Source organism: Pteropus vampyrus, unplaced genomic scaffold (genome assembly GCF_000151845.1).
Source record: "Pteropus vampyrus isolate Shadow unplaced genomic scaffold, Pvam_2.0 Scaffold43, whole genome shotgun sequence".
In the NCBI taxonomy this organism is placed as follows: Eukaryota; Metazoa; Chordata; class Mammalia; order Chiroptera; family Pteropodidae; genus Pteropus; species Pteropus vampyrus.
In genome coordinates, this window is record NW_011888824.1 from 141,023 (window position 1) to 162,533 (window position 21,511).

A 21,511-nucleotide genomic window follows, 5' to 3' on the forward strand; every position below is an offset into this window, starting at 1 on the left:
GTTTAACACAGCACCAGTCAAAGCTCTCTTCTGTTACAGAGATTTTATTCAAGAGAGAAAAAAGACTGACAATGAGTGAGAACCAATTTAACATCTGTGTAATCATGTTTTTTAACAAGAGGTCACAGCAATCTTGTAGATTATAAAAGCTAGCTTTTTTGGTATGTTATCTTAGTTTGAAAGTGACAATACTAGCGCCATCATGCTAAATGATAAATGCCAACTTCTGTTAATGCTGACTTACTTTTCTGTTGCCATACAGCGTTTTGAAAACTTAATGATATATTTCATAATTTTTTCAAAGCATAACATGTTCAAAACGAAAGATATCCTGCGAGAACATGTTTCAGGAGTAATATTTTTATGACACAACTGCAGACTAACTTTATTGTTTGAGTCTAATTAGCAACTCAGATTTTCAAGGCTAAGGTAATATTTTTTCTTTAAAAAAGTATAAACAAGCTAAATTCATGATTAATATAATCAACAATAAAAACAAAAAAAATCTCTCAGTGACAATTCACATTGAAGCTGATCTTAATGAAGATATTTGAGTTACAACGTAATTGAAATCCACACAAAGCCATTGATCTAGAAAAATATTACTTCCCATTTCACTTTACAGAACATTAAAACTGCATAAGTGCAAAGAACGACTTTTGTATATCAGCTTTTATACTTAATTAAAACATTTACATATTTTTATTCTTAAACTCTTACAAATCTCTACAGAAGCATGATTCTCCTAATCTTCCTCAACCCACTTCTCTCATAGAGTCCATTTTTAGTGACACTTAATAAGAGCCTACTTTTATCATTATTTGATGTTTATAAAATATATATTTAATACATATATTATATGTTTATATTTTTATAATGGCTGCGCTATGACAATGAGAGTGCACTGTGATCAAATTCCCATTTTTATTTTAAAAGTCCTATAATATCAAGCACTATAGGAAGATGACTGAGGAATGGCCTTCACCGTTGATGTAAAGTAGAGCTGCTTCTGGTTCCATTTGCTAAATGGGTCTGGGAGCAGGGATGAGGGATGCCATTCGTTCTAATTCTAAAGGTGAAAATCAGATAGTAAAAATGATATTTCTTAAATATCTCATAAGCTCTATACAGTATGGTTTTGTGAATATAAATTTCTAGGTGATGTTATTGGTATTCATACTCTTAATTGGTTGTTTTACTGTCAATTTCATTCTCCATTTTTTTCTTAGAGATAATAGTAACAAGATAACTATTTTACTTAATTATTTGAATAACAAATATCCATTTGTCAAACTGTCAGGAAACCCTTAAACTCACTGAACACACTTTTTTAGGTTTAGCCAATCTGCATGAAAGATTTTTAAGATTGACAGGTCTTCTTTTTCTTCTTTCCTTCTCCCTTCCTTCTTTTCTACCTCTGCATAAGAACAGTCGAATGATAGGAAATTTGGGACCCTTCCAAGTAAAGGACCCAGATTGTTTTTTTTTTCCTTTTTCTCTTCTCTTGCCTCGATTGTGCTTTTAATGTTTGCCAATATGCCACTTTTTATTGTATAATATTGACACTGTTAAGACTGCGTTTGATTATAGTCCATGTGTTTTCTTAATACAGACTGAAGGAAGAAAAATAGTGCTACTGGGGAATATTTTGCTCCCACAAAGTTAAACAATTCCTATAATACAAAGATGTGAATATTGGAGGATGGTTCTTGGGTTTTTATCTTTTATTTTTATTTAGATTTAGCAAAAGGAAAGGCAGAATGCTCCTTTTAAAATTACACATATTTAATGAGCCTCTGATATATGCAAGTCACTCTTTAGGCACCGAGGATTTAAAAGAACATTAGAAAACAATCTAAAACGTGATTAATCTCTCTCAGATCTGTTTTTATTTTCTTTAAAATAGGTAGAGAATGCCCTCCTAGTGTAAGAGGATTTCAAAGAGCTATTGCATGCATAAACTTTTTTTTTTGTAAATGCTGATGTCAGTTTCATATGATTCATGTCTATTTAGGGGCTAAAAGGTCATAACAACATTCCCAGATTTCAGTGCCAGATGTGTCTGTATGGCAGATCATGTAGCCCCAAACTTATTCTAGCATCTGGTTAAACATTCCACATCAGATCTTAACCATACGTAAACATATTTGAGAGCAAATGAGAAAATAATCTGTTGTCTGCCTCTTTTTTGTTCCATTTACAGTGTAAATAACTATGGTAAAATTACAGATTTATAACTGGATTAACAAGATTAGGTGTCTATTTCTAGGCAATTACCACTTATTTGAGAAGATAATGCTGTGTCTAGAACATATTGCATGCTACATGAGAATGCAAATAGAGAAATAAGGATTCAGAGAGGGAATGATCACTTCTGGTCAGAATAATCAAAGATAACTTTATAGAGGGGATAGAATCATGAGTCTTGAAGAGAATGAAGTGGTTCAGTGGGTGGAGTTGATGGAGAGGATATCTCAGTGGGGTGAGAACAGCAGGGGAAAGAGGAAGAATGAGCAAAAGCAAAGAGCTGGAAAAAGACAGAGGATTTGGGGAGAATAATAGAAAATAAAGATCATGTGGTGAAAGTAATGATAGACACCCTGGAAAATCAGGTTAGGCTAAATTTGAGAGAAACTTGAATCTAAATTATAGAACCTTGTACCATATGCTGTTGAATTAAATGTAATGACACATTGAAAGTGATTTTCAAGGAAGACCTTGACAGAAATAAGTAGATGATAGAGTCTGACAATTGATAGAAGTTGTAATGGAGCAGATGTAAAAGGTCGGTTATTTTTTCAAAGGAAGACAAGATAGGAGCAGGGGCTACCTGTGGAGTTGTAATAGAGGTGGAAGTTAAAGAAGACTGTGGTTTTGGATTTGGATGGGTGGGAGAATAGCAGCATAAGCAGAGAAAACCAAGGACACTAGTCTTACACATAAAGGGTGGATACAACTTTAGATATATTACATTTAAAATGACAATAAGACTTCCAAGTAAAGGTATTCAGTGGACTGTCAGATATGTGATACCAAGTAAAAGTGATGATTGGAAATTCTTGGAGGAAATGAGATTCCCAAAGGATGAAATATGAAGACAAGAATATGATGTCAAAGACAGAACTTTGTTATTCATGTTAGGGAATGAGAATAACAGACCGAGTGTCAGAGGTGGACAATAAACAGTGGAACCTTCTGGAAGTGGGGAATACGGGACATTTTTGCTTTGTTCCTAAGATTTACTCGTTCCCAAATTTAGAGTGGAAGAATTCAGTCTTTCATCATTAAGTATGATGTTAGCTGTAAGGTTTTTATAGATGCACTTTAAAAGGTTAAGGAAGTACCCTTCTGTTGGGAGTTTACTGAGAAATTTTAGAATGAATGAATGTTTCAAATGGTTTTTCTGCATTTATCAAGATGACTGTTTTTTCTTTTTTAAACTTTTGATATAATGAATTGCACCGATTAATTTTCTAATGTTGAACCAACTCTGCATGGTCATGTTATATTATCCTTTTTTTAAAAAATATATCACTGGGTTGTATTTGCTAATATATATTTTTAAGAAATTTCATCTAGGCTCATGAGAGATATTGATATGTAGGTTTTCTTATAAAGTTTGAATTTGGTATCAAGGTACTACTAGTATCAAAAAATGAGTTGAGAAGTACCCTCTCCTTTTTTATTTTCTAGAAGTGTGTTGTGAAGGATTGGTATTATCTCTTCCTTAAATATTGGTAAAATTCCAAATGAAAGCACTTTGACTTCGACTTTTCTTTGTAGGAGAGTTTTTACCAATGAGTAGATTATAGGGCTTCAGAGTATCTGTTTCTCTGAATTAGTTGCTGGTTTGTGTCTTTTGAGGACTCTGTTTCTCATCTAAATTATTCAAGGTTTTTTTGCATCAAGGTGTGCATAATATTATTAACCTTTTGATGTCTGTAGGATCTATTTTAATATTTCTCTTCCATTTACATCAATTTGTTTTCTACTTGTTCCATCTAAGCCTTATTTTGTTTTTCTCTTTTCAGGTTTTCTTTTAGATTAAGTGTATTTTATGATTCCATAAAGTAGATATTATTTGGGATAGAAAAAAGGCAAGATGTGAGTGCTCATGTATCCTAGCTAAAATTTTCTTAATAAAATGAGATGTATGATCATAAACTGAGAGATGTTGGCATCTTGCACAGAGAAGGTTTAGAATATCTGTCTTGGGAGTCCTCCTGAGAAAACAGCAAGGATTTCCAAGCATTAGAAGGGGCCCAGCTGAAGTAGACATGTAACTAATAATACTATTTTGATAACTAATCTGAAGGTATGTCTCCAGATAGCCCACAAAAATTGGGTAATGTGAAAAAAAATATAATGGAATTACAGTGGTGGTTAGGCTATTTCATATTTTGATTTTAGTTTTAATCAAATCTGTTCATGTTTTCTTTTAAGAAGGTTGAAGATATCAGCTTTTTTAGACAATTGCATTTTTCCAGGAATTTAGAACTTTGACATGATTGGGAGCTGTCTTTTCTAAATAGTGAGCACGCAGTGATTTACACAGGGCAGATGAGCTCAAGGATTTTTAATGTGACCTGAGTGAAGTTTCTCCCATTTTCTTTCTTATAGCTAAGTTATATGAAAAGCCAGAAAAAGGTGGGCTAGCTGGAAGGAATCGGTGTTGGTGAATGGATATAGAACGAATGGAAAATTGGCAGGCCAGCTAGATATTTTGTGGGACTAATGGTTTTGGAAACATATTTGCAAGACTAGGATAATTATTCTTCTCTTTGAACTGATTACATTCTGTATTGTATTCTCTTTGTTTGTAAAAACCGTGATTACTTGAATTGTGTAATGAAATGTGAGCTTAGTGAAAAGGCACAGTTAGTTTATCTAAATCCTTTTTGTCCATAGGCATTGTTATTTCATTTATATATTTAAAATCCTTGTGATTACAAGTGGGAAAATAACAGTATCATAGGAATATTTCCTTTGAATTGGTTTTACAATTACAGGCCGTTCTCAGAATATTTTTTTGATAAACCCCAACTTTAGCAATAGGAAAAGTAACATTTTATGTGAAAAAACTTGATATAGATATTTTCTGTAGACAGAAAAATAAACTAACCCTTACTTTTCCAGAAGTGGCCCCTACGCTGTAGAACAGATTGCTTGTATTTGAATACTGGCTATACTGCTGTTCACAAACTGTGTGGTCCTGGGCAAGGTGCTTCACCTCTTGGTGCTTCAGTGTCTTCATCTGTGAAATAGAGTTTTATCTCATAGACTTCATATGAAGACTAAATGAGTTTAATACATGTAAATTGCCTAAACCAGGCCTGGTGCATCATATATATTCAGTAAGTTGTAGTTACTAGAGTGAAAAAAGGTTAGTTAGGCACTGAGCATTGCCAATAATGTGGGGTTTGAACAATATCTAGATCTGGAACTCTGGGTGTCCCAGATTTACACACACTTGATAACTACCTTAGAAAGGTAGTAGGAATAAAAATGACAAATGCCATCCATTTGAGTGTGACATTTATAGACAATTTAAGATTTTTTCTTCTATACTGTATTTTCTCTGCCAATCATTTCTTCAAATGTTATGTTAGTGTTAGTAAAAGTCGTTATAATTATGTTTCAGCATGTATATTCTAAATCAACTCTTTGTGATTTATTAAAATTACGTACTGAAAAACCAGTATAATTAAAGCAAAATATGTGTCTTCTCTAAGAGATGAAAATTAATAAGATTTTTATAACTCTCAACATAGTAAGCTACTGATAAAAGGCATAGAGAAATATTTTGGAAAAACAAACAAACTGTATTGCAAAAGAGGGGATGAAATGATCATTGAATGGCCACTAACCCTGGTAAGCAGTTTTTTCTCTCATATGCTATTTCGTTTATTAATCTTTCAAAATCCATAAATAGGTCTGTATTACCCCCATTGTACTCATGTTAGAACAAAAGCTCACAGAGTTTGACTTCAGCAGTTCTTCAGGGCATTTAAAGGTAGAGTTGTGGGTCAGATCCCGGTCATTTTATTTCAAAGCCCATGCCCTCCCCACTGCATCTGTCTGCCTCCTGGAAGGGATCTGTATGCCATTGAACAATTTAAGTACAAAAATTATAGCTGATCCACAAAAACAAAACTTCCCTGGTTTTTTAATATTTTGTATTTCAACTAATTTCTTTTCTTATTTTTCATTGCATTTCATTTTAATAGGCATATACCATTAAGCTTATACTACAACAACCTATCACCTCAGGATGGGTCTCCTTGCTTTTAGGAGAGTGGAAGGGAAGGTCCATCATGGGAATAGTGGAAAAAGTGCCAACCTTGGGGCTGGTTCTGGCTTTTTCATGAACTAGTTATTTTACTTTTGGGGAAGGCATTTCACAGTGTTGAAGTTCCTCTTTTCATTTGCACAATATATGAAAAGTACTCAGTGATCTTGAATGTTCCTTTATTCCATCTCTTTTGATGCACTGTGGTATTACACAATAGACTAGTGGTTACCAGAGGGTGGAGGGGGAGGGGAGGGATAGGTGGGGTAAAAGAGGTCAAATATGTGGTGACAGAAAGAAATCTAACTATGGGCAGTGAACACACAATGCAATATATATATATATGCTTTACTATTGAATTGTACACTTGAAACTTAGTGAATTTCATTAAACAATGTCACCATAATAAAAGAAACAAACAAATTAATTAAATAAATGAATTTTAAAAAAATCCACATTGCCTTTTCCTGAAGGGCAGGAAGTTCGAATATAGACCAATTTCCTAGGGAATTGATTCCCTAGTTGGGAATCCAGCCCCTTGGAAATTTCCAGGTTTTGAAAAATGACTATAGACATAGGATTTTGTAATAAGCAAACCCAGTATCAGTTTTTTAAGGTCCTGTAAATACTCTTAATCTAAATTCTTTTCCTTCCAAATTTAGGATATCCTGATTTTTCTTTTTCATATTTTCCACAGGATTATTTTACAAATGCAAATAGAGAGTTGAAAAAAGACGATCAGCAAGATTATCACCTAGAATATGCCATGGAAAATAGCACACACACAGTAATTGAATTTACCAGAGAACTGCATACATGCGACATAAATGACAAGACCATTACGGTAAGAAGCCTCTGAGTGAATGCACGCATGATAATTTATGTTTATTGTTGTGAAACCCTTTACAGAATAAAAGGAACAGCTATTTAAAAATAACCTTGACAACGAAGTCACAATTCTTTTTGGGAATATTTTTAAATTTTCTTTTTATAAGCCATAAAAAATAAATTCTGAGACAATAAATATCAGTAAAGGCAATTTTTTTTGTGAGTGAATCTAAAATTTTGAAGAGCTGTTTAAAATGTGTATGACTTGACTTATAAAAGATTTTTAGCTTCTTTATAAAGTTTGAAAATAGACAATAGATAAAGGTTGTAAGAAATATATTGCATAAGAGAGAATTATGATACTGAATATTAGTATATAATTCATCTGATTTGTAACTGATTCATCTTTGTAAATTTCTGAAAAATTAAGATGAATAGTAGACTGATTAAAATTGCTCATCAACATATTATACAAGATTTCTTACTGTCAGACTTCATGCAAAAATTAATATCTTTATGCATATGCAAATTAAATATTTAGAGAGTGTATAATTCATGTGGTACTTTGGAATTTTCCACGAATTTCTTGGCTCAATTTTATTTCGTATAGACCAATAAAATTATTATTTTTTATTTAGTAAATCAAAGCTTTAAAATGGGAATGCAAAAATCTGAAGCCGTTTCATTAACATTCAACCTAAAGAGTAAAAAAGGAAGGAAAAAACACATACAAAGACATGGATCACTTTTTATGTAATATACAGTGTAATTATACTTTAATTGGAATAATAATTACAGTCATTTGACTTATTAAGAAAGAATATAGCTTTTAAAATAAGTAGCTTTTGCTTTATTATTTATTTTCAAAGTTGTTATTACAAAGGTCTGGCAAAGGCACCTTTATCTGTGGGAGGACTGAACAATTTCTTTATACTCCAGCAAACTCTCCCCCTTTCCCCACCACCCTTTGGGCAATTTCTTTTGGTTGCTAAATGGAAACCAATTTCACCTGACAATACTTTTTCTAGCTGGGATACCACAGTCCCTTGGAAAGTCCTAGCATTTATAAAATGACTGTTAGATTCTAGGATAATAACCCAATCCAGAATCAGAAGTTCCTCCTATATTTGAATTTTATGTAAATTCATACATGTGACTGAGAAAAATCTATTGTGAAAGTAAAAACTCTGACTTGGAACGTAATTTTAATTTTCATTGTATTTACAATGAAATGTTTCATGGTATTCGAACAGGTTTTAATTTCCCCAAATCCCTGTTGCTTAACAAGAATATTTGCTTGGTGACTACCAGTTGCTAGTTTGGAGGTTTAGCGTGACGATGATTTGCTGTTTCTGTGTACATGAAAGCATAACTCCTAAGTCAGTCATCCTTCACTCTGTTTTGGAACATAGAATCGTGCGTGCTGAGAGAGACAGTTTCTTCCCCCACAAAACTTGTCTATTTGGATACTTAATGACTTAATCAGATTTACACAATTATCGTTAGAGAGCATATTGAGAACTCCAAATGTCACTATTCTCTTTTCTTCACTTCTATATCTTGCATTATTTATTTATTTTGTTATTTTTATTTATTTATTTTTTTATATCCTGCTTTAAATAGAATTCTTTAAACTCAACTCAGTGATAAGGGAAGTTCTCTCACGAGACATAATGATGCCTATGTCTGATCACCAGGAGAGCACTATGAGGGTGATCTGGGCCTATCATCATGAAGATGTGGGAGAAGCTGGTCCCAAGTACCACAGCTCCAATCGTGGCACCAAGAGTCTAAGATTGTTGAATCCTGAGAAAACCAATGTGTTATCTACAGCCATACCATACTTTGACCTGATAAATCAGGACGTAAGTTTTTTTGTGTTTTATGACTGGAAGGGTGGGTTTTTTGAAAGCGTTTAAGAGTTTTTACTTACATTGTTGTATTTAATAGCTTGTCTAGAGAATGTGACTTTGTGATCACCTCTCCTTTTTATTAAGACAGGTCCTCATCCCAAACAAAGGTACAACGTATTGGTGTCAAATGTTTAAGATTCCTGTGTTCCAGGAAAAGCATCATGTAATCAAGGTATGTGATTTACTCACAGGCTAAACTTAATTTGTATGAATGGAGGAAAAATTGTAGTTCTTAAAATTAAATGATAAAAAATACATAGAAATTATTTTCAATCATATGAAAGTTATTTAGCAAGCAAAGAACTAGTTTATCTGACACTCACTGTCTTAAGCGTCACTGAATTTAGGGAGAAGGCTTGGATTGTAGCTAGTATTTGGGGTTTGTCTCCTAATTTTACATGTTAAAGGTAAAAGTTTTGGGATGCATTTGAACGCCTCTAGTTATTTCTTAGACAACACTTTTATAATTGGAATTGTTGGAATTGCAATTTAAAATATTTACCTATTGATAAATTATGTCCAGGAAAGTTACATTCCCCACCAGAATTTTTTGAGAATATCTGCTTTATTGAAAATACAGTAGTATTTTCAATATGAATATTCTCATAAAAATTTGTTACAGTATTTTTTGAAACTAGAAAAATGAGAAAATTAGTGAATTTCTACAGAATTAAAAAATAAAGAATTGTGTAATAAATAAGCCCAGTTTGCCTGTGGTATATGATTCCCTCCCACTCCTCCAAGGATAGGTCTCCCAAAACTTTTGCATCTAGTTAGTGAATGAACAAGGATTTTAAAAAAACTTACAGCCCTTGGCTCCATGCTAGGGATTGTTTGGCAGTTCCACAGAGGATTTCCACGGTCTCCAAGAACCTACAGTGAGATTATAGGAGATGGGACCAAGACAGGAGAGTATAAGACAGAATTAAATAGTACATATGAAATATCATAAACATTCAGGAGGCCAAACATTGCCCTCAGACTATGTAATGAAGCAGTGCGGATGTGAGAAAGGAGCGAACTCTTAGATTCTGGAATCTAGAGGAAAATATGGGGGTTCACTGCGTGAATTGACTGTGTGCTCTCAGTTCAATTGCTTTGGGGTAATACCGTAGGCCCTAATTTCCTCATCTTAAAAGGCGGTCATCATAACACTCTCACTACCAGCCTCAAAGCATTTGGGCAGAGATGGAAACACTGAGTACATTCTACAAGGTGATTTAAATTTATTAATTTCTAATATATTTGTCCAGTGGCACAGACCTGCCTTTCATTTGTAGAATGATTCATAACTACCTAGAGAGGCAAGCGGAGCAGGTTGAGAGAAGGTTTATTCAGTTAGTTTTTCTAAATATTTGTGGAATATTTTTGTAATCAGAAGACTCACCGACAATATGACTGCAGATTAGTCATTTACCTCTCTGCAATGTTTTCTATTTCTTGCATTTTAAAGAGGAATGAGAATTCTAGCCTTATGTATTAATACAGTGCCTAAGTCTTTTCCTTGTACCAATGAAAAGTCTCAGAAAAGAGAATGTTATATTTATACATACTCTGAGTCATATATTACTGTGTGTCATTTGCAGTAAATTCAATTGGAACCTGGCTTAACAGACAAATGTAAAACTATAGGCTCAGAGATAAAAACAAATGTTTTACAAAATAGGCCCTTGATTCATTTTACAGAAAATGTTAATTGTTGGGAGGCTAAGTACTTAACCACTTACATTAGTGCATTTTTATTCTTGTCATTATTAATGCTAATAATCAAGTTGCATGAAATAAAAAATAATTGTCTACACTTAAAGGAGGGCAATATATCATCTGACCTTCCACGTAGGACATTTTCTTGGTACCTCATCTAAGAATTCTTAGCTAGCCTTCTCATCGCAAGCATATCTAGTAATACCTGGATATATATAGGCCTCTCTTATCTAAGGGTATGCTTAGAATTAAGTCCTTTTGGGACTACGTTGCTATATTCACTATCAAGAGGGATCTCGTGACTTGAAAGGCTTTGGAGCATTTTTGCAGTGTTTGGAGGGCTATAAAACAGTGAAAATTCTTTACCCCAGCAAAGGAGATTTGAGAGAGGAGCAGAAGTTGACAGAAGTGCTTATACAAACTTTTGTTTTTGTGGGGCAGAGGATTGGTCGCTAGATTTTAAAAGTCCATTATTATTTTAGAATACCACTTATTGAATAAATTCCTGAACTTGTTAAGCCCTAAAATATTTTTAAATTCATTAAGTATTATAAAACACTTAACTCAAAAAAGAACTCAAATAGAATAATATCCAAAAAAAGGCTTTACTAGGAAATAAATTCAAAACATTTAGGTTGTATAAATGTTGAGGCAGTCTTTCAAAAATAGTTTTATTTTGCAAGTTATGCTAGTTTATGATAATTTAAATACGTTTCTAGTAGAATTCTAGGACTTACCTTAAGAATTTAAGGCAAAAATAGGAGAAAAACAACCAGACTGAGTCATCATTTCTTAGTCATTTTGCCTTAAAGGCTGGGTATGAACCTTTCTTTCCATTATTAATCGTTTAACAGTGAGAAAGTTATTAGCCAACCACAGCTTTACTTTATCATTTAAATGGGAATGGTACCTTCCTTACATGATTGTGTAGAGTGAAGATTAAATATTGGATTTTTAAAAATACGTGTTAACCCTTAGCACAGTATCTGACACAGAAAACTCTTAATAAACCCATCTATTATTATTAGACAGTTTTCAATGTTGCATTCTGACTGACTTTTCATCAAAAACTGCTATTTAGTGGGGAGGCCCAGAAAAGGTTAGAGTGTCATGCTAAAAGCTTGACCATTGCTGAGTTTTAAGAAAGGATTACTTTTGTTGTGTGATCTCAAGAAAATTATTTACCTCCCTTGCCTCAGTTTTTTATCTGGAAAATGGCCATAATAGTTCTCACCTAATATGATTGTTATGACTATTAAGGGACTCAAAAGAGTTTAATATATATTTTTTAAATTAATAATTTTTTTTATGGTGACATTGGTTAATGAAATCTAATAAGTGTTATCTGTACACTTTAACAGTAAGGCATATATATATTTACACTGTGTGTTCACCTCCCATAGTTAGATTTCTTTCCGTCACCACATATTTAACCCCTTTTACCCCTTCTAACTCCCCCCTCCCCCCATCCTCTACCCTCTGGTAACCGCTAGTCTATTGTCCATGTCCATGAGTCTCTGTTTGTTTGTTCTGTTCATTTGCTGCTTTTAGGTTTATATCCCACATATAAGTGATATCATGTGATTTTCAACTTTTTCTGTCTGGCTTATTTCAGTTAGCATGATTATCTCGAGGTCCATCCGTGTTGTCGTAAATGGCAGTATTTCATCTCTTCTTATGGCTGAGTAGTATCCCATAGTATATATGTACCACAGCTTCCTTACCAATCATCTATTGTAGGACATTTCTGTTGCTTCCATGTCCCGGCCACTGTGAATAATGCTGCTATGAACATCGGTGTGCAAATATCTTTTCAGATATGGGTTTTCAAGTCTTTGGGGTAAATACCCAGGAGAAGATTGCTGGATCATATGGTAGATCAGTTAGAGTTTAATATTCATAAGTATTTAGAACCGTGCCTGCCACACGGTGTTTGTTAAATAAAGTAATAAAATTATGTAAATCACTAGCAATACACAATCATTAATCTGTTGATCATCTTATTAGGTCTCTAGGTTGCTGAGGAATCCCAAACCAGCGAACACTTTCTAGAAGATCAGAGTTTCAAATAAAACCTAGATTGTCACTCATTTCATTTAGGGAGGTCACCTTGAGAGCTTTCTGCTGTGGAGAAATGTGAAGTTGAGGTGAACAAACTGTTGTCAATCATTCTCTTTAATAGATACAGGAAGGAAAATACTTTGCTTTATACTTGCTACTGAACAGAACTTCTTTTTTGACATGAAATTAGATGCTGCTATTCTTTTCTGTTGGTGGCATTCTTAAATCTGAATGGTTTAATTTGAGGAATGTCTCCTAGGACAAGAAAATCTAAGCATAGTTGATATCGAATAACTATGAAATATCCTTGAAGCTCGAGTATTGTATAGTCATAATAGTCATTAACAAATTGACTTTCCTGTACTAGACATACAATATGAACATTTGACTTTATATATTATGTTAAATGGACATTGCAGCCTATCCCAGTTTTTACTAAAAGGACACTATCAAATGCAGAATTTTAGCATTAACACATTCTGAAATGTAAAGTATGATAAAGGGTTTCTGTTTCTGAAAATGTTTAAAACTTTGGGTTAAATTAATAAATTGTGGAATCCTCAGTGTCAAACTACATGATTTGACAACTATTAGAATGATCTCTTGTCAGTATATCTTCTTCCTCCCCCCTGCCCCAATGGTATTCCAAAATATATTTTAATTGATGTGATTTTTCCCCTCATCGGGATGAATTTCCACAGACTCTGCACTTTTGTTCTCATTCTTTTTTCATGTGTTCACCTTCTATTTTACTTTATTATGTGGCGGATTAGTAGGTGTTTGCTATTGACTGTTGACTGAATGGTCGTTTGTATTTTTACCCATTTCCATTCTAACTTTGTATAACTTTTTGGTTTACTGATATTTCCCACTTATTGTTTACTAATTTAATATGTTCTAAAGGCAAACATTTGGATCTCTAGGTAGATGTATTTAGTACGTTGAAAGAAATTAACTTTCAAAGAAAGCCTCATGTGAAAATACTTTCCATTCCTTTTAAATACTTTGCAAGACTGTATTTGGTTATTAAATTCTTAATACCAATGAATTACCACTGAGACCTATAGATTCATCATTTAATGACAAAATAGATAATTCTTGACCTGTAGAAAAAGTTATAATTTCAAAAGAATCCTTTTCTTAGGGAATTTGTCATCCAAAGCTTATAAATACCAAAAAATAATAATAATAATTTTACCCTTATATTCAAGCATATGTGAAATTTTATATGTCTTATCTACTAGAGAAGAGATGAAAATACTTGGGTGTTTACATGGCTGAAACCACAACTTCAGACCAAAAAGAAAATTGGTATGAATACTACCCGTAACAATGAGTTGATTCAATTTAGCAATTTTAAAGATTGCTGAATGAGATTGTGCTGTTGCAAAGTTCTTTTTAGATCCCCTTGGGTTACATCTACTACACAGAAACATCGGAGATTGTCTAGCTACATGGGTGTTCTCACTAGCCACTTGAGAGTACAAGGTAATTGAATTCACTTTGAAAGCATGTCTTTTCATGGAAATGATTTATTGCTAACTCTGTCACTAATTAGCTTTCTGACCCTAGAGAAAGTGCTTAACCTCACCCTGGTCCTCAGATTCCTTGTCTGTAAAAATAAAAGGATTGGACCAGATGATTTCAATTGGCTCTTTTTACTTCTAAATATCTATGACATGGTAAAAACTAGAAGTGAAATTTGTGCTTGGGTTTGGGTGTCCTGTGGTCTGAGCTCCTGATACTATTGCTTCTCACTACCCTTGGGCATGGCAGGGTGAAAAGTATGTCCCCACTTGTGCCTCCCTTGACTTTGAAAGGCCCCACTTCTTTAGTCCCTTGGGCATGAGCTTTCTTAGCATACATTCTGAGGCTTAGGTTTCCATCTGTAAATGATGATAATAATTGTACATATCTCAAATGGTAGCTGTTATTATCAAGTGAGATAATATCTATAGAGATCTTATATATTTGGCACATATTAGATAGCTCAATAAGTACATTATTGCCAATTTATATTGGTTTCGGGTACTTCTAAATCCTGGAAATAAAACAAACAAATAAATAAATCTGTATCTTGGAAATAATGTCATTTAAAAAGTGCCAGAGTGAGCAAGGCTTATAGGTTAGTACAGTGCATAGGATGGGCTCTGGAGATCGGTCAGGGTTGTATTCTAACTCTGCTTTTTATTAGCTCAATGACCTTGGGCAAACTAAACTCTCAGAGTTTGTATCTTTGCTTGGGAAGTAGGAAAAGTAATTTCCAGTGAAGATGAAATGAATACAAGTGAAAACACCTGTTGCATAATAGGCTTGTAATTGCTTGTTTTCTTCTCTTGATGGGGATTATAGAGAGGGACAACTAAAACTTCATCTAGTATTTTTCTCATACTTAAAATCAGGGCTGCACTGAAACCATGGTAGGCAGTAAGTCTCTCTTATTTTGAAGAAGAGATTCCCTGGGAATTAGATTTCATAGCTTGCTTCCATTATTCTACACCAAATGAAATTTAAGCTAATTTCCTCCTGTTCTTGTCTAAATAAGGATAAAATCCAGCTGGTGACTATCCTCTGGGAAATATTCTTTCTCATTCTTAGGTCACCCATTAGTCTTCTATTCTATGGCCTTAAATAATGCCATTTCAACAGATATAAAAATATATTTACTTTTCTTAGTTTTTCTTCTACCCAACTCGCTCCCAAATTTAGCACTATTTTAAGTAGTACGAAATGTTGGATGACAAAGTTGAAAAGCACTAGCACATTTATTGATAATTATTGGCTCTAAAAATTGGTAAATAATTTAATTAACAGCACTTTCCCTGGAAGAGTACTAAGATATTTATGTTGAATTCTAGATGTTAATGGCACACTAGGATTCAGAAGTATAGTATTAAGATATGAATGACTTTTACTTATATATAGGGAAGTATATAGGTAAAATACTTACCTATTTTTTGCTACTTTAATATATTATTTTGTTAGATTTTCACAGCTTCTCATGAGGTAAGTTGAATTATCACCACTTTCCAGATGAACACAAGGCATGGCGTACATAAGTGATTTGCTTAATATTACCCAGATTCTGTGAACATAGAGCCAAGAGTGAGCACAAATCTTCCAAGCGAAGATGGTGGACCTTTATACAATTTCTCCTAGCTCAGATCTTATGATTTTTCTAAACGATATGTGATACAATGAAAAATAATTTGTGTGAGAAACATCTGGTAGCTTATATATAGCCACTGGCCATGTCGTCTCAGAATCCAGGCTACTTTTATGTTCCACAGAATCAGTGCATTAGACTGAGGGCTGCATGATCAGATCCCACCAGAACCTTCCAGAAATATAGTTCAAAGATACTGAAAACTGACTTAGATCTAGTCAGATGACATTTGAGTACACAGAGGTCTTCTGTTTTCATTCTTAGGGGTTGGAAAGCTTGTTAATAAGGGATGACACATGTAAAGTTTCATTTGTGATTTAGGAAATCATTTAAATAAAATTAGAATTAGGATAATTAGGTGAAAACTTATGCATATGGCTACAAAAAGGCACAGAAGGTTAAATCTCAGAGATGATGTTAGGGTGAAAGGAAATGGAAATAATTTCAGTGGAAAGAGGATAGTCTGCTAATCTTATTGGACATGTCTTGTAGCATAAGGATCATGGGAAACAATCCCATAGCCTTCTGTTTACACTGAGTTACAATCCTCTTTGGAGTTAAGTGAAAATAGTGGCAAGGACTTATTTTGTTCCCTTTCACTATAAAGGCCTATGAAAGGAGACTTGTGAGAAGAAATATTAACATTTTCATTTGGAAGTTAAATTTATGGCAAAATTCCTAGAGAAAAGTACCCTAAAAACAAGAAGAGCTATGTTGTTGGAAAGAGAACTAGAAGCATTGGCTTCTCAGAGTAGCCTAAGAGCCAGACTGAGAGTGTGGGCTCTAATCCTGCACTAACCATTGATCAGCTGAAAATGAATGTGGCTGTACCACAGTGCTTCTCAGGATATTGAATTTATGTTAATAACACAATTCAAAGACTATAAATCTGTATAACTGAGAGGTTGTTCTAAGTGACCTTTAATCCTTAAAATTGTATAACTTTAGTTAAGTATTGCATTTGACAAAACTGAAAATTTATCAATAAATTTATAAGTTTATAACATTTATAAAATACAGTATAATAAAAGACTGTCCTAAAAGTTGTAGAAGAAATGAAAGTAATTTTTGTGTATGTTCTCATAGGATATATTATGCCAATTTTATTTTGATGTGTTTTCAATGTAAAAATTACATATATACTTAGTAAAATGAGATGTCTATTATTTTCTTTTTAATGCAACAATGAAATTTTTAATCATTTTTATGAATGGGCCTTTCAGTAATTGGCAGAAAAAACATATATGTGTAGTGAAAACTCACTTTAAATAAATGAGATATTTATGTTTATGAAACTCAATAATCAAAGGGTGGTTTCATACAACCTTAGTCAAGTTATAAAAGTCTATACAGTTGTATTCTTTAGAATATCAAGTCTCTCTTGGTACATTTAAAATGAATGTATTTCTATAGCAAAAATTCAGATTATATATGTGTTCAATATTATATCTATTTTGTGAAGAAAAATATTATACTCACATCAAAAATGTTGTGTTGAGTATTGCTTTTTTTGAGTCATTGTATTTTTCTTGATTTATAACCTAGAGTGCACATTAGAATCATCTGAAAAGAATCTTTACGTATGAAGTCCAGACCCTTATATTGGTGGTGGTCGTTGCTATCTTTTAGAAAAGTTCCCCAAGTAATTTTGATACAAATCTCCTGGTTGAGAATCACTGTTTTATATTTACTAAAATTTTCCAGGAGACTGTATTTAAGTTATATATTATAGTACCTAGTAAAATGCCCTTCATATTAAGTAGCATCAATACATAGTTTAGAGTAATATACTGTTTTATTCAACAAATATTGTAAAAATTGAACACACATTGAACATCTATTGTCTGTATGCACTGTTAGTTGTCTTCACATGAATATGTAAGCAATTTATGGTTTTGAGATAGTTTATTCCTTGACGCATTACATATTTCTTTGTGGAAGTGGAGAAGCAAAAAACACCAGCTGTTTTCTGGAACTGCAGCTGACTTTCATTATAAAATTTCAACATGAACTAATTCAGATATAAGGGCTACTTTCTTCTATGAAGGGAAAAAGATTTATGTTCTAGTGAAATATATACATCAAAGTTAACTCTGTATATTAATGTTTACAATGTAATGGACCCATTTTAGAAACTATATACTGAAGGCCACCTTGTCAAATTTAAATGCATCTCATTACCAATAAAGAGAGATCTTTTCATCACTGAAATCTCACTGAATTGCTCTATGTAGAATTTTAAGTATTAAGTTAGGCAAGATCATGTAAGTAACTGTTAATAAGTATGTAGATGTTACCCACAGCCTCTTAGCCTTTAGCTTGGCATGAGGAAGTCCTGAGAATATAAGAGAGGCACTTGGTTTGTGTTGTTTCAGAAATCAGAGATGTACTTAATACATTATAGGTCTTAATCAGCTGAAATGTCCCTTCACGCTAGCTATAAATTGCAAAGAAGAGTCAATGAGTATACAGCGAGTGCCTGCGTTGAGTGCTATGTCTTTTGTCAGATGTAAGGCAATATAAGACATAGCCTTTCACCCCAAGGACCTTTCAGTTTAGACAGGGAGAAGAGATGTACACATGAATAGTAGAGAATACCCAAAGCTGGCAAGTGAAAGTACGTAGTATAGTTAGTAAAGGCAAAAAGGAAGAAGCGAGCAGTGAAGGTTTGGGCAGTCTCATGCCATATGGAAAGAATAATTTGAGGAAAGGATCTTAGGTAGGTAGAAATGTGTGGTGAGAACGGGTAGGAGGCAACATCTCAGTTTATATGCTTAAGAGCCAAAATAAAATTAGATGATAAGACAACATTTTTTTGAGAGCACTGTACATTTTGTACATGAACACTCTTTATATATATATACATATATATATATATGTATATATATATAAATATAACTCTAAAAAATCAGTAGTATTATTACCTTGATTTTAGAGATGAGGAACTGAAGCCCAGGGAGATTAAGTTGCCCAATGCTAATAATTTTCCTGTTCGTATACTTTTCCCTGAGGAAAGTAGTATATTTCAAAAATAAACATGAATGAACATTTTTGCTGGTTTAACCTCAAGATATGACTTATAGGTGTATGGAAAAAAGCATTTGATGACTAAAAAATAGGACTCCTGCTTCAGCATTTAAATTCTTAAGTATTACACATTGGTCTGCGCCGAAGCTCCATCTGGTCTCACATGTGGCAAAGAATACTTGACGCTACAACCAGCATCTGCTGGTGCTAGAGCCATCAGCAGCTGCTAGCTGACCTTTAAATCCATAGTCTAGTTATGTCAAATTAGAATGCAGAATCCCTGCAGTTACTTGTTGTCAGGGTAACTGCATTTTTTGATCAGAGAATGCCTTAACCATACCAAAGCCCCTAGTGTGAAATATTGAAAGGGACTGCAGACTGCTTTTAGTACCTAAATGGGGTCACTGATTTTATCTTGAATGATACCATTGTGCAGCTTTATCCCCAGACATGAATTTACCAGTTTTATTTAATGTTAATACTCTGGAAAGTTGCGTCATATTCTCTGAAATAGAAATCAAGTCTACCTCTTAATTGCACACATATGCATATAACCGTTTAGTTTTTTAAAGAAAAGCTTCAGGCAGTTCCTCTAAGTGATGACCTTTCAGTTCTTGTGAAAATGAAGGCATCTTTCCTAAAGCTATAGTCATCACAGAGTGACTTGACTATTGAATTTGTTGGACATCCTTTCCCTTTGTCAGTATCAGTCACGTTTTCTTAATAGTTTAAATGTATGTGGTGCATTTGGGCTTTTTTATAGAAGAGGTTTGTATCATTTAACTTTTTGTTTTATTGAATCATGGGCATAATAAAGATCTATCTCAAGAGGTAATTTCTTTATTTATTGCCCAAGATTAAAAAAAAAAAAAAACTGCTTTAAAACCATCCTCTGAAGACCTATGTTTCTCATAATTATTAAAAAATTCCACAGGCTTTCTAAAATCATCTTTATTAATGAAATTAGGTATTTTCTCCATAATAGCTGATTTTAACTTTATGATTTAAGTAAAAATCAGTTCTTTTGGATGGAAACTGGACACAGGTTTTTTTTTTTTGTTTTAATCACAGCAAGGGGCATATTTAATAACAGGCCATGGTATTGATTGTTGTGATCTTGGTGTCAGTATATGCCCATATAAAATGGATATAACAATCCCTGTCTTCTCAAGATTAAAATATTGGAAGGGCTTTAAAAATATTGGATTTTAGAAAACAAATATTTGTTGATTGTTCATTATGTACCAGATACTGTGCTTTACTTACTACTTATACCATTTTGCAGATGAGGAACTGAAGCTCAAAGAAACTGGATCTTTTTCCTAGTGTCACAAAGTATTTAATATTATAAAACATCATTCCCTCAGTCTAGCAGTGAGGGCTTGCACAATTTATTTAACTTATATGAGCCTAGGTTTGGAGGGCCGTCTCCTTGCTCACTTAGAGCTGGTTTTAAATGCTGGCTTTCTCATTTACCACTTATATGACCTTGGGTAAGTTAAAGAGAATTCTAAAAATCTGTTTTTTTTCAGTGGCAAAATGGAGATACTATCTATTCTTAAGATTACTGTGAAAATTATTTAAAAATGGTTATAAAGCTCCTGAGGCATGATAGATGTGAAATACTGTCATTCCGTAGTAACATTTTTTTTAACTCTGACACTCTAAAACTTCTGTTTGCTTTTGTCAACAATTTATTTCATGGTTGCAGAAAATGAAGGCTTGTAAAAAGAACTGCCTTTCTCATCCAGTTAATTAATTGAAACTGGAATTGAAATTTAGATCATAAATCCCAAATTGCAGTTACTTGTTTGTATCTCTTCTTTCACCACATGAAATATAAAACAATATCAAGGTTAAAACGTACCCAAGACTGATATAACCCTTTCTCTTCTCTTAATAATCTATAATGAAAGAATTTTAGAGCTTTTGAAAAAGCTCTAAATTACTAGATAAATACGTTGTGAAACCCGCCTTGATTTCCTTGACTTTTTTGGGGCTTTAAAAAGAGGGGAAATATATTTGTTTTCATCCAACCGGATTTTATATGGTATTAGTTCGTTTGTAACTTAAATTAAGTATTTTTACTACTTTAGCTTTTTATTTCTATATTCATTTTTAAAATAAAGCTTAATTATTTTAAGAACTAGCCTGCCAAATGCATCTTATTTATTGTATAAGGCAAACTCTCATTGCAAGAAGTCATAAGATTTACAATTGAATTAAATTTACAAGGTTAGAGAACTTTTTTTTTTTGATAAACAGGAAATGTCAGTACTCTGAGTAAAATTTTCCACTCATATAGCAAATAAAATTTTCCAACAGATTGTTGGTTCAGTCACTATTTCAAAGTATATTTATCCAAGTGCCAAAAAATATTTTATGGAATAATTTATTTCTTCTTATGTTGAATTAATAATCATATGAAATTTATATATGATATGATATACTCCTGCACTGGCTTTTAATGATCTTAAAAAGAGATCACAACGGTTAAATTTTTCTCTCTGATCATTTGAAAGA

At 33.0% G+C, this 21,511-nt stretch overlaps 1 protein-coding gene across 1 annotated transcript in view; it reads left to right on the forward strand.

Annotated features, from left to right (window-relative positions):
• The window catches only part of MOXD1 (monooxygenase DBH like 1), an 82,646-nt gene that overhangs the window by 13,531 nt on the left and 47,604 nt on the right, over positions 1-21,511 (forward strand). The window contains exons 2-4 of the mRNA XM_011358699.1: positions 6,987-7,133; positions 8,815-8,982; positions 9,119-9,202. Coding sequence (XP_011357001.1) covers positions 6,987-7,133; positions 8,815-8,982; positions 9,119-9,202 — 399 coding nt within the window. The remainder of the gene's footprint in view (positions 1-6,986; positions 7,134-8,814; positions 8,983-9,118; positions 9,203-21,511) is intronic.